At 47.9% G+C, this 13,908-nt stretch overlaps 1 protein-coding gene across 1 annotated transcript in view; it reads right to left on the bottom strand.

The window, feature by feature from the left end:
- Trio (trio Rho guanine nucleotide exchange factor) overlaps nucleotides 1-13,908 on the bottom strand; it is a 317,342-nt gene that overhangs the window by 115,997 nt on the left and 187,437 nt on the right. Inside the window, 7 exon segments of the mRNA XM_028868161.2 lie at nucleotides 1,603-1,718; nucleotides 5,730-5,844; nucleotides 7,804-7,953; nucleotides 8,357-8,548; nucleotides 10,071-10,190; nucleotides 12,535-12,701; nucleotides 13,416-13,611. Coding sequence (XP_028723994.2) covers nucleotides 1,603-1,718; nucleotides 5,730-5,844; nucleotides 7,804-7,953; nucleotides 8,357-8,548; nucleotides 10,071-10,190; nucleotides 12,535-12,701; nucleotides 13,416-13,611 — 1,056 coding nt within the window.

The following is a 13,908-nucleotide window of genomic DNA, read 5'->3' as shown; positions in this document are numbered from 1 at the left end:
AGCTCAGGAGGGCAGCTGGCCTGACAGGTCCCCACCAGCAACGCCAGGAGAAGGCACAGCAGCTGTGCCTCTCCGCAGCTGAACTGTACCGTGTCTTTAACCTGAGAGGTAAGACAGGAAAGGATGCATAACACTGCCTAGTTAGGAACCAAAGCCACCTCCATGACATGAAGCATGGTGGAACACTCTCAAAAGTGTTAGGAAAATGCAATGGAATGTATTAAACACCACAGCCCCCCACTGTGCGGATCTGATCACAGATGAGAGAAAGGTCAACAGAGCACCAGATCGGAGGGCCAAGGTCTGTAGGTAATTGAGCAGTTCTGGACACGGCTGTCCTCTGAAACTAACGAATCGACCTGGAACAGAATCTGTACCCTACGTGAGAAACCTAAGCTGAAGTTTCATTCCTCCTTGGCTAGCACGACATGGCTGAATGTTGTGTGTCAGGAATGTGCTGCTGCACATGGGTTTAACAGCCCACACTGGAGCTGCAGGCAGGACAGGGGTCAACACTGACTGACCACAGGGAGCAGCCCTGGGTGGCAGTCACTTCATTTACACAGACGATGTCCAGCCCAAGCCTCAGGTTTTGAGGGAATGAAATTAATCCTGTGTTTCTCTGACTGTACTGAAGCCAAAGAGAACTGAAATGGATTTTGGTGCTTAAGACAAGTAAATAGATTTACTTTGAGATGACCTTCTATGATGGACAGTCTCCTTAGAAGCACTTTGTCCCACAGTGCCCTTGGGAGAAAACGGACCCCTTCATGTCTCTGCCTCAGCCAAACTCAAAAACCCTTTCTGATTATTTTGAATTATTAGAAATTCTGTCATGTTTCTCACCTAGTTTTAGCTCGGAGTCCCTGAAAATTAACTTTTCTTCAATATATGAATACAGCAACATAAAGAAAGCACCTGCCATGTTTCCGTAAGCACTTAACCAGGACGCAAGCACGCTTTTTACACGGTAATTGCTTCGATGACTTGCACTTGCCAGCTCTAAGTGTGAGGTAAAGGCAGCTCAGGACAACCAAATGGCACGCTGGTATAGTGTGAAACAAACAGGTTGTCGTCACACTATCCTCGGGCCTAGGGGTTTCATTTTATAACAAACTTAGTTAAAAGGCATGATTGTTTCTGACATCAGAACGCAGTGTTAAAGAGGGCTTTTGTAGCAAAAATCTGCCAGTCAAGGAAAAGAGGTGTGAGCATGGGTGGAGCACTGACCTGTGGAGCACTCCTGTGTGAGCAGGGTAGAGCACTGCCCTGAGGAGCACCCCTGTGTGAGCAGGGTGGAGCACTAAACTGTGGAGCACCCCTGTGTGAGCAGGGCGGAGCACTAAACTGTGGAGCACCCCTGTGTGAGCAGGGTAGAGCACTGCCCTGAGGAGCACCCCTGTGTGAGCAGGGCGGAGCACTAAATTGTGGAGCACCCCTGTGTGAGCAGGGTGGAGCACTAAACTGTGGAGCACTCCTGTGTGAGCATGGGTGGAGCACTGACCTGTTCAACACCCCTGTGTGAGCAGGGTGGAGCACTGACCTGATGAGCACCCCTGTGTGAGCACGGTGGAGGGCTTGGGGCGCCCCAGATGCACTGACCTGTTTGGCACTCCTTTCAAAGACCACGTACTGCTGGCACTGGTCCAGCCGCCTTTTTCTCATGGTCCAATAATGCAATACCCTGTTTTCCCGCTGGAAGAGTTCATTCAAGATATCTGAGGTGGAAAAGGAAAAGGTGTTGGTGCTTGCTCTCCATTCACACCTACAGACTCCTACTTGTTTTCATTTAGATGTTTACGCTCTTGTCCCAGCATGGCAGACTGTGCTAAGACAGACGGCATTCCTGTCGAGATCTCAGCAGCACCTGAAGCAGACTCTGCATCCTCTCACCCTTGAATTTGAAACCAACGTGGGATACAAACAAGATTCTGTCTTAAAATAAAAGTAACAACCACACAATAGAGCAGGAAATAAAAAAATAAGTGTTTTTTTTGTTTACTCATATTTTTAAAACATAAAGCCTTAGGAGGGGAAGGAGGGAACTAGAGAAGCAGATGACCATGGAACTGTGAAGGCAAAGGTGTCTTATTATATAAAAACTAAAACTGATATAGAATAGCTACTGTCAAAATGCTGTGCTCATAAAAAAACAGGTAAAACTGTGGTGGTATTGAGTTCCCAAAATATTGTGCATCCTAATAAACTTATTTCTGGAGTCAGAGAACAGAACAGCCACTAGACAGACACAGAGGCCAGAAAATGGTGGCACACACACCTTTAATCCTTGCATTCCAAAGGCAGAGATCTGTCTGGATCTCTGTCAGTTCAAAGCCACACTGGAAACAGCCAGGTATAGTGACACATGCCTTTAATCCCAGGAAGTGATGGCAGGAAGCAGAAAGGTATTTAAGGCGTGAGGAAACAGAACTGGTTAAGCTTTTAGGCTTTTGAGCAGCAGTTCAGCTGAGATCTATTCGGATGAGGACAAAGAGGCTTCCAGTTTGAGAAAACAGGATCAGGTGAGAAGTTGGCCAGGTGAGGTGGCTGTGGCCTGTTCTGTCTCTCTGATCTTCCAGCATTCACCCCAATACCTGGCCCTGGGTTTGTTTTTATTAACAAGACCTTTTAAGATTCATGCTACAAAAAACTACTGGGGACATATAAGTCACAGACCCAATTTCCTAAACCGACACCCCAGTCTGGCTTGGAACTCGAGTTAGCTGAGACAACCTACTGTAACTTCCGAGCTCTGCTGCCACCTCCAGGGCTGGACGCACAGCTGGACACCATCACGCCTGGTTTATGTGCTGGAGACAGAACCCAGCACTTCCTATATGCCAGGCAAGCATGCTGTGAACTGATCTATAACCCTACGGTTCACTTTTCATTTTGACTTTTGTTTATTTGGTGCTGAGGATGGAAAACAAAGCCGCATGTAGGTAAAACACACCGCCTACCACTGAGTTACACCCTTCGTTGTGAAGTAACGCAATTTTGAACACTAAAGCATGAGCAGTAAACATATGGACACACGCTTAACCTCACACAAGCAACTAGAGCATTGTTTGCTGTTTTACTGGCCAAGATTGACACTACTCAGGCTTGGGGAGAGGGGCAAGGCCCGGGTGCATGGGAGCCTGTGTTATGCAATGCAACCCTAGCACGAGGCATTCTGGCACCAGTAATGACACTGAAATGTGGACATCCTGGACTAGAGTTTATCTTTCAGACAAATGGTGCTGCACAAATAATCAAAACTATTGCTACTGAGATGAGTAACTGGGAAGTGCAGATGTGAACAATGAAACTGAAAGCAATGTCCGGCCCCTTACCACACCAGGGACACCTGAAGTCAATTACTGAAATGCATTCAAAAGGCAGCAGTCCAGTCTCTAAATAGTGGCTTACAAAGCTGTGTTACACAAAGTGAAATGTGCTTTTCATAGGGAGAATAGCTTCTTTTTTTTTTTTTTGTAAGAAAATGCATAGACAGGACACACAAAATATCCTTATAATGACTGTAAGTAGCAAGCATAATTATGCAATTTATGTACATTTGGGCATCTGTGGTGGTTTGAATTGAAAATGGCCCCTCTAGGCTCAGAGGGAGTGACATTATTTGGAAGGGTTAGGACATGTGGCCTTGCTGGAGGAAGTGTGTCCCTTCATTGGGGGTGGACTTGAGGTCTCAGAAGCTCAAGCCAGGCCCAGTGGCTCCCTCTCTTTCTCTGCTGCCTGCTGATCCAGATGTAGAACTCTCGGCTCTTCTCCTGTGCCTGTCTGCCTGCACGCTGCCATGCTTCCTGCCATGATGAGAATGGACTAAACCTGTGAACTGTAAGGCAGCCACAATGAAACGTTTTCCTTCATGAGAGTTGTAGTGGTCATGGTGTCTCTTCACAGCAACAGAAACCCTCACTAAGACAGCACCTTCACTTTTTTTACAGTATGACAAATTCACTCTAGAAGTTAATAAAAGAAAGAAAAAGCTTTAGAAAAGAAGAACCAAGACAGAGACCCCACGATAGCTGCCATATAATGTTGTTGTATTAGGGAATCTTAGTACGTCTGTCACAAACACGGCGTTCCGAGCAGGCGGTGCACCTCGTGAGGAAGCGTTATGGCGTCTCACAGGTCAGCTCAGCAGCTGCACTGCCGTGCCCCCTCCACCGAAAACTCAACCAGTTTAGCAAAGTCAGTGAAGATTTTGATTTATTTAGTGACTTGCTGAGTTCAGCCGGGGCCGTCATGTGACCACAGGTTTGGGGCTCTCCACTGGGGCCTGTGAGTTCATCAGTGGGCACGTTAATGGAGGCAATGACTGTCCTTCTCCCCATCCATCAGTAGCCAATAGCTCAGCAAGGAGCAGGGCCCCGTGGGCTTCACTGCCAGTTACTGAAATCATAGGAAACAAATTCATTTCAATTTTTGAATTTTTGTTTTTTTGAGACAGGATTTATTTGTGTAGCTCTGTCTGTCCTGGAACTCACTCTATAGATCAGGCTGGCCTCAAACTCAGAGAGAGAGAGATCCACCTGCATCTGCCTCCTGAGTGCTGGGATTAAAGGTGTGTGCCGCCACGCCCAGCAAAGTACTAAGCTACCACTTCCACACAAGCACTGCATGTGAACAGAAATTCATGTATGGGGAGGCTAGAGAGATGGCTCAGAGGTTAAGAGCACTGACTGTTCTTCCAGAGGTCCTGAGTTCAATTCCCAGCACCCACATGGTGGCTCATAACCATCTGTAATGCGATCTGGCACCCTCTTCTGTATACATAATAAATGAATAAATCTTTAAAAAAAAAAAAAGAAAGAAAGAAAGAAAGAAATTCATGCATGAAGAAATCCCTCTGCTCTCACTTCCGGCTCTGACTGAGTAGTAATAATTTTTCCAAGCAGCAGCTAAGCAGTGTGAACTGCCCTCAGGGACTCAGGGGTGGCTCCAGTTCCTGAGAGATGCTGAGACCATTTGTCTGACTCCCTGGACTGATCTTGTAGTTATACTGGCAGCCTGCCTGTAAATCACGGGGAGCCAGATCTCCTCGCCTCACTCTAAGAGGTGCATAAACCTTTGCCACCAAATAGAATACAAGAGAAACAAAATATTTCCAGCTATCCACAGCCTCCTTACTACAAGACACGAGAGTCAATGCTACAATTTTTGCCTATGACACTCAGTTTCAGCTGTGTGAAATTGGTTTGGGTAGCTCCTTACCCTGTACACCTCATGCTTCTACTTAACATTCCATGTACACTAACTCTGTTAATTACACTTCGGTATAAATTTACCCAGACCTTTTTCTATCCATTTACAAGTAAATTAATGAAAAAAAAACCTGTATTATACTCAAGAGGTATTAAACTAGGTAACACTTTGCAATTTGCTTTCCTTAATTAACGATGTCTTAGGCATACAACCTTAAAAGTAGCTAATAGCCACAACACCGGTACATGATTTCTGACTTAGCTTTTAAAACTACTTTGCATATAGATAACTGCAGTTTTCATTTTGACCATGCGTTCACTCACATCTATCAACAGGCAAGGACAGTAACCATCAAGCTGAATGCCATGCCGTCTGTTTTATACTTAGCTGACTCAGTGTATTAGTGGCCTACAGATTTCTTCCTATTTCGTTACTGAAGTGACAGCTAATGCGGCTGTCTGGGCATGAAGTGGACACTCAGAGCTAGCCACAGGGAAGCACAGTGGCAGCATGCTCACTTTTGACTTGCTGCTCCGGGGCCTTGATGTGCGTCACCATCCCTGGCATGCTCACGCTGTTTCTGTGCAGGTATTTCAGGAAGACGTCTGCATTCCTTCTGGCCAGCGTGCAAGCCTAAGAAACAACGGAGGACAACGGATCGGTAATGTGACTCACGCAGATATGTATTTGTGGGACAATGTATAGGTAATGTGACTCACGCAGATATGTATTTTGAGTATATGGAGACGACAATATCATAGGCTATATCAAAAGTCTTCTGCCTAACAGCCATTTGGTCAACTTGAGGTTTACAAAATGCAGAGATTAAATTCTATTTAAAATTCAAAACAAAAAGTAAAAAAAAACCTCTATCAGACTCCTTGGTCTTGCAAGGTCAGACCATGTTACAGACCACTCAGTGCAAGGGCTGCGAAGGCAGCCACTGATATACAGTCAAAGAGGAAGTGGAGCCCTTTCCAGTCTAGTCTTGAGGTCACTGGATCCCCAGTACATCCTGACTGCAGACTAATGGGGAAGTGGTAGCACAGGACCCAGCTATACTGGGCCCAGATTTCTGTAAAGGCCAGACGGATAGTAAACACCTCCAGGCTCTCTGCCCCAATCTTATAGATGAGACTGTCATAAACAATATGTAAAGGAACCCGAGTGGCCAGACTCATCCCTCGGTTCTTAGTGTGAAACCCTCAAATCCCAGGGAGGTTGATTATTTTGCATTGCTGTGGTTGTGGGTGACTGGTAGCTGCTGATGTACTAGGTAACCTCTCAGTGACGTCATCAGTGTACAGTACCTCTTCAGTGTTCGGGCTGATGGGCAGGAAATCCCAGATATAGAGGCCTTTTCTATAAACTCACTCAAATGGCTTTTCCTTTGTGGTTTTAGCGAAAACATGTTAACTAAGTGGTGTTCAATTCCTACTGTGTGGATTCTGGAGCAAGAGCGGCACATCTCCAAAGTAAATCATCTAATGGCCGTTGGTATTAGTCCACCAACAACAGAGGCCAGCCAGAGTAGACTCCAAAGTCTTGGTTGATGCAGTTACAGTCAATATTTGGAAGCTATGATGGTGGCTCCTCCCGACTAGGTCAACAAAAGCCCCGGCTCTCTGTAAGGTCTCTAATGCAGAGTCACAATTCAGTTTTCCAGACTACACAACAATTCCGTCAGTGCATGACCTTTAGACACCGGAACAGATCATTAAAGACAACAGGAAATGGTGTCTCGGGGCAGGGGCGTCAGAATGCTGAAACAGAACAACTAACCCACGTAAAGACAACAAACAGCCATGTTTCTGATGGACCCAGCTGCCAGTGAAAAGACGCACTCAGAACTTGTTTAAAAGTGTGGACGCATTCACGTGGCCAGTGTTTCCAAACACATAACCACTTTAAAAACTGTCACTGTTTCAGGCACGGTTGTGACTTTGGTGTGAGCCAATAGGATGTACATAAAAACTCCTCAGAGCCTGCATTTAACCTTCTTGAAGAAAACACGGCCTGTCTGAACAGGACTAACTTGCTCAGAGGTTGCGTCCTGAGGCTAGCACCCACTCTCAGCCAAGGCGCTGGAGTCCACCCCACTTGGTTGTCTGTGTCTTCTGAGAGGCAGTCTAGAGGCCTAAAGTAGCTGAATGTCCAAACGGACTCATTAAGCTAGAGGTATTGTGCTTCACCATATCAACCAGCCAATCACTTCCTGTCTGCAAAGTTCATGGGTTTTCCAGTTAACAATAATTTTGCCTCAGAGAAATCTCATCGCTATAATACTGTTACATGGCACTGTAACTTCTAGCCAATAGTTATTTGTAGATTTCTAGTTCATTCCCCATGAAACTGGTAAGACAGTGGAGTTTCATGAAAAGGATCAGTCTATGATTGATGTCATCACCCCAGTCACTTTCCACACAAGGCAAGAGTCAGTGTTTATGGGGCCTCGCTCTGAAAGTTCAGACCACACAACTATGTATGCACCGGTAACCTACAAGAATCACTTCTAAACGACAGTCAGGAGACCCTGTGGCCCTCAACAGCCAATCAGCGTGACATCAATACCCAAGGGACCCAGCCTTATACCTTCAGGAAGGCCTCCTTTTGTTCGAGGTGCTTGCTAATCATGGGGGTGACGTGGTCAGTTTCAGAGTTGGGGCCTAGCTTGTCGGCTCCGCCACACCAGTCCTCTTCTCGTTTGTACTCCTGCTCCAGGCTCTCCAGGACACTGCAGACCTGAGGGGACAAAGTTCCAGGCTCAGAAATGACAGTGCTCTCAGCCGTGCCCTGGGGAAGGCAAAGAATGAGGAAAGACCAAGAACGCTACAGGCGGCCATGGGCTTTGCCTGACTCAAGGCCGGCAGGGAGGGATTTTAGAATACAAACTGAGTGTCCCACTGCCCTGATGTTTCTCCACAACCGAGAAAGGCTATGTTTTCTCAGCTACTTGTCAACTTGCTATTCTTCGAGAGCCGAGAGCCGGAGCAGCAGGGTAAATGTAGCTTCAGAACAGATCTTCCCTGTTTAACGTGGACCTGAGGGATTCGCTACTGATGGTTACGTCAATGGTGGTGACGCTGTCCCTAAAGCCCAGATCAGTCAGGCACCGGGAAGGAGCCTAGAAGCCCTCTCTCCTGACCTGCTCTGAAGTCTTGTAGAAGGCGACCGAGGCATTGACGAGTTTGAGGCGGTCCTCCATCTTGAGCATGAGCTGCTGCCAGTGAGAGGCGACCTTCTCTGCGCAGTCGCGGATCATGTCCATGTCGTAGTGGTTGGCCTGCAGCATGGCCTCGGCCTTCTGCTGTACCTGCAGTGCGCTCTGGTGTGTTTTCTAGACACGGGGAAGATGGGAAGGCGCATTCAGCAGGGCATCGCACACGAAGGCAGGAACTGGGATGCTCTCCGCGGCGAACAGAATCAACCCTAAGTCCGACTCACTAGGATGCTTTGCAAATACTAAAGGGTAGTTCAGTCGAGTAGTTCTAGGCCTGGCACCAACCACACTGATGTCTAATTTATCTAATGAAGGATGAAATGCATTAAGACTTCCCAGAATGGCACTCAGCTGTGGGGTTTTCCATTTGAGAAGCAACAGAAACAACTCTTAGCAACTGACAGTCTAAAGCTCTGTTCAATTGTGCCAAGTTTATTATCCTGACTGGCTTTTGTGTAATAGCCACTTGAGGCAAAGCAACAAGTGGAAAAAGGAGGCCAGAACAAATGCCTTTTATTTTCATTTTCAGCTGAAGCACTAGACTCCAGTGAAAAGAGTTTAAGAACTAGTGATTTTTTTTAAAAAAAGAAAAGAAAAGAAAAACATATAGAGAAAAGGCTGAGAATGTTCCATGCCACACACAAAGAAAACCACATGGTAAGCCCTGATGCCTGATGCCAGGGGCTCTCCAGGTGAGATCTAGAACATGAGGTACCAGCAGCTAGGGCACACAGTGCCTCAGAGGAAAGAAAGTCTTTCATTTCACCCGGTACAGTGGAAATGATCTTGTAAACACCGACCATGGTATAGATTCCCGAATGACTGACACTTGACCTTGAGGACCAAAACCCCCCTGGCACTGCAGCTACTCAGGTTTACAAAGCTGCCTGGAGTTGGAGCCTCAGGAAGAGGCAGCCACTGACCTGAGCAGCTGATGATACACTGACCTCGGGGGTAAATTAGTGCTGGCTTCTGTGGCCTTTTCTCCGGCTAACATCACGGTTTCTATTTTCAAACACCCCTTTTGAAGCCCTGCCTATACTCTGAGATCACTCATCACAACTGCTACCCGCCCCTAAGGAAACCCATTCTAAAGCAATTAGTGCCCCGCTAACAGCAAGGGGGAGCTGCCGGGCCCGGCCAAGGCTACACTGTCTAGTGCAGTACTGCCCCTCAGCCCATCAAGGTGAATCCTGCTGCCAGTAAGCAAGCACGGAGAGTTTTGTCATCATTACTTGTGCCTGGTCATCGTGCAAGACCCTTCACACCCCTAGCACTCTGCTTTGTCCAAACTGGTTGCATGTAAGACTGTAGCTGTAAGATCAGCAAGATAATAAAGAACCTCAGCTCAGGCCCCAATTTGAGCTCCCTGATTTAAGGCACTTCTAATCAAAGTCCAATGCATCCTGCTAAAGTCATGGGAGAGAAGGGGGCCCTGACCGCTGGGACACTTGCTACAAGGCTGTCCTCAATCCACTGCAGCTGTGGGCTGTTTCCTTCTCCTACAATCAGTGGGGAACTGGTGAGCATGGCATCTCTTTCCCATCAATCCGGGGCTGGCTCCAGTGCTTGGTGGAATATCAAGGGTCATCAGGCTGGGCTCCATGCCATTAAGGCCCGCCCTCAGACACTGCCTTACCTCAATTGCGTGTTGGAACTGCTCATGTTCTCTCTGCAGCTGCTCTGCTTCCTGCAGTGAGCTGGCGGTAATGAGGCCAGCATTTAACATGGACTCTCCATTTCGGATCCAGCCCAGCACCTGAAACAGGACACTGGGTAACTCTAGGCAGTGGACCTTCCAGTGCACCCTACAAAACACCTGGGATGGGGGATGGGTCTGCAAGGTGGTATGGAGCAGTGGTTCTCAACCTTTTGGGTCGTGACCCCTTTGGAAGTTGAACGACCCTTTCACGGGGGTCACCTAAGACCATGGAAAACACAGATATTTGCATTACAATTCCTAACAGTAGCAAAATTCCAGTTATGAAGTAGCAACAAAAAGAATTTTATGGTTGGGGGTCACCTCAGCATGAGGAAGTGCAGTGCATTCAAGGGTCGCAGCACTGGGGAGGTTGAGAACTCGTAGGGGGCAGCGCTGACTTCCTCACTTTCCCCCAACACGGCCTGCAGCCCCTGAAGGGCTCTCATCAGAAGCACTGCCTCGAGCGCCGCAAGTCTGTTGTTTAGAAGACAGTGGAGGGCAGCGGGCTCTGCAGACTCAGGCGCGAACAGCTCAGGCCCCGTGCCACAAGCAAACTTGCTCACGGAGAGAGTTCTCTGCCACTGGAGGGGAGCCCTGCTACTTCCTGTTCAGACTGTCACTCCTACTCCACAGCAAGACCGGTCACCTGCTCAGTACGGTCAGCTCGCTCGCTTCGATGACTTTCTGGGGAGTGTCGGTGTTAAATGACGCAATAGCCCAGGCGTGAAACAGGCTGCGCTACAGTGCTCAGGGCCAAACCACGAGACTCTCAAGTTCACACACAGAAAGGAATCAATTTTGACAGCAGAAGCCACCAACACTGTGGAAGCTCATTCTGGATTGTGGCTGAGACCTCAAGATACACGCATAATGCTTTCCTTTTGTAATCTGCTTAAAAATCAAAACAATTCCCAGCTTTAGTGAGAGCTTTCAGAACCCCAAGTCTGGCCCGTGATTCGGAACCGAAGTTTCTGGATCAGCTGAAAACTGCTTTTCTGACACACATGTTGCTCTCACACCTTCAGGTTTCTGATGTCTGGGGATGCTGAGGTTGTGGCTGGAGATGACTGCCAATCATGAGGGAAAGGCTACCTGTACTAGGTAGTTTTCTGTCAGGTTGACACAAACTGGAGTAACCAGAGCTAGGGGAGCCTCCGCTGAGAAAGTCTATAGGAGTGCAGGCAAGCCCATCAGGCATTTTCTTAATCAGCGATTGAGGGGGGAGAGCGCAATCCACTGGGGGTGGGGCCATCCCCGGGCTGACAGTCCTGGGTTCTATAAGAAAGCAGGCTGAGCAAGTCATGAGGAGCAAGCCAGTAGGCAGCACCCCTCCATGGCCTCTGCATCAACTCCTGCCTCCAGGTTCCCGTCAAGTTCCTGCCCTCACTGCTTTCGATGATGAACTGTTACATGGAGCTGAGAGTGAAATAACCCTTTCCTTTCCAAGTTGCTTTTGGTCATGGTGTTTCATCACAGCAGTGATAACCCTGACTAAGACACTACCCATCAGCAAACTCTGAGCCCACTGTATCCAAGGGACACTTAACAGGTAAACACTGCTGACCCATTACGTGGGTGAAACGGCCTCTAATGCCACCTTCATAGTCTAAGCCAAGACAGTTTGTAAAGAGTAGAACTACTTCATTTCTTAAACAGGTTGTTTTTCTTGAGGCAAAAAGAAACGTCTATAGGTTACAATGCTGTATTTCCTTAAGTGTACAAACTCCAGTGGCACCAACAGGGCACAAGAAGCCAGCCGGCGACCACACCACCTCTGGTGCCAGGAGCACGCGCTCTCCTGTGAGCAGGACGCGCGTCTGCACCACACCAGGCTGTGTCTCAGGCTCCCAGCGCTACCTTCAACAAGGCCAACAAAGGCTTTCTGTGCCATGGACAGACTGTAACAGCCCACTTCTCCATCAAGACCCTTCACCGGGGAACTCCACTTTACCCCCCGACACCCACAGGTTCAAGTGCAGTATCCATGGATGACTCCTACGGGCGGGCGCTCGGCTCATTTTTGTTTTAGCCTCAGCCCCGTATGCATAGTGTGCAGATAACACAGGAAAAGCCAGCCTTGCAGCCTGTGGCCATGTCCAGATTAAAGGTTAAGGGGGATATCACGCAGTTCCTAGCCTAGGAAGTAATGTGCTGTACGCAAGGGGCCATCTAGGGTAAAACAAATGCAAGGATGACATCCTCAAGGCCTGGGGCTGGGAGCTGGGGGCTCGGCCGTTATTCAGCCAGCCATCAAGGAAGGCCGTGGACTCCACTTTTACCATGAGATGCTGTCTTGGGGCGTGTACAACCTTACCTATCAGGACAACTACACGGAGATCATGGGAAATTCTTCCTGAGGCTGACTTGCCAGCATCCCCCATCATTCCTCAGGGTCACGCACCTGCTTCACTTCGGCCTGCAGGTGGCGCAGTTGCACACACTGCTCCAAATGTTTCCGGTGTTGTTCAGCGGCTAAATCCAGCTCCTGTTGCTTTTCATGAAGAAATTCCAGGAGGTCCTGGACCCGAGTGGCCATGTCCACATCTCTGTCACAAAGCAGCTCCACACCTGTGAACAGTGGGGGGAGACCCTAGAAGTCAACTCCTACCCCTCACCTTCTCCTCTCACCTCGGATGGCTCTACCCATGTAGCATCACTTGTGAATTACTTGTCCACTACCTATACCAGCCAGCAGGTTCAGAAAGGCCCAGGCCAGCAGTGATGGAGGCATGCATACATCCAGCACACCGGGGTGTGAAAAGCTTCACAGATGAGCCAAGCAACTGCACCTCCTACCTCATGGACTCAGAGACAGAATAGCATCTGTTAGAAATGAGTGAGTGGTCACTCTTCAGGAAGTATGTAATAGGCTGCGTAAGGTGAGTGATGCATGCAGGATGTTGCTGTGAATGCGCCTGTACTACAGTTACATGCTGGGCTTACAGTGACATCTGCTGGACACAGAAGCTAAGAAAGAAAGAATGAAAAAAACAAAAAAACCCAGACAGCTCCTTGGGTTTTACATTTCACTCACAAATACAACAAATCACTCTGCAGAATTAAAGTTCTTATTACTTGAAACAATTCTTGAAAAATTTAAGAGTAAGTTTTCTAAGCATAAAGTTAAATGTGAAGTGTAAATGTATCGTGAAACAAAGTGCAAAACAGTTCCTTTTAAAGAACTGGTCTTGGCAGGTTATGGCTCAGTACAGAAGTCCCAGCATTAAGCTACCCTAGTTCCGTGGTGATGAGAGGAACCCCCAACTGGAGGACCTTTCTTACCAGAGGCCTGGACTTCATTGACATACTGCAAAAGATCCTGTCCTTGGTGGATGACGTCGAAAGTCAAGTTATTCATGGTCAGGGCTTTGTCTGCGTGGTGCTGCAGGCGCTGCTCGGCGATTGTCAGGTCTTCCGTGTCAAAGTCATTCATTTGCTGGGAAAGCTCATCATTCCAAGACTCAAGGTCTGAGATGATCTAGAGAGGAAAACATCTATGCAAATCACGCCTTAAAACCCATGCTGCCACATCTCACCGTGTGTGAGCCAGTGGTCTCAAAAGGACATGGAAGCCACACGCGCTAGTTTTGTGGTCTACAGATCAGGCTTCAAGGAAACCAGTTTAGAAGTTTTTAAGGAAATAAATGGACACAGAGTTGGTTGGAGGGGCTCCTACACTCATCAGATACTTTTGGGAAAGAAACCAGGGCCTGGTGTATAGTAGGCAAGTGTTATGTCATGAATCACATCTGTAGCCCCTGAAAGGAGAAAGCAG

Source organism: Peromyscus leucopus, chromosome 11 (genome assembly GCF_004664715.2).
Source record: "Peromyscus leucopus breed LL Stock chromosome 11, UCI_PerLeu_2.1, whole genome shotgun sequence".
NCBI lineage: Eukaryota > Metazoa > Chordata > Mammalia > Rodentia > Cricetidae > Peromyscus > Peromyscus leucopus.
Note: the sequence above shows the minus strand (reverse complement) of the source record. Positions and strands in the feature narration are given on the sequence as shown.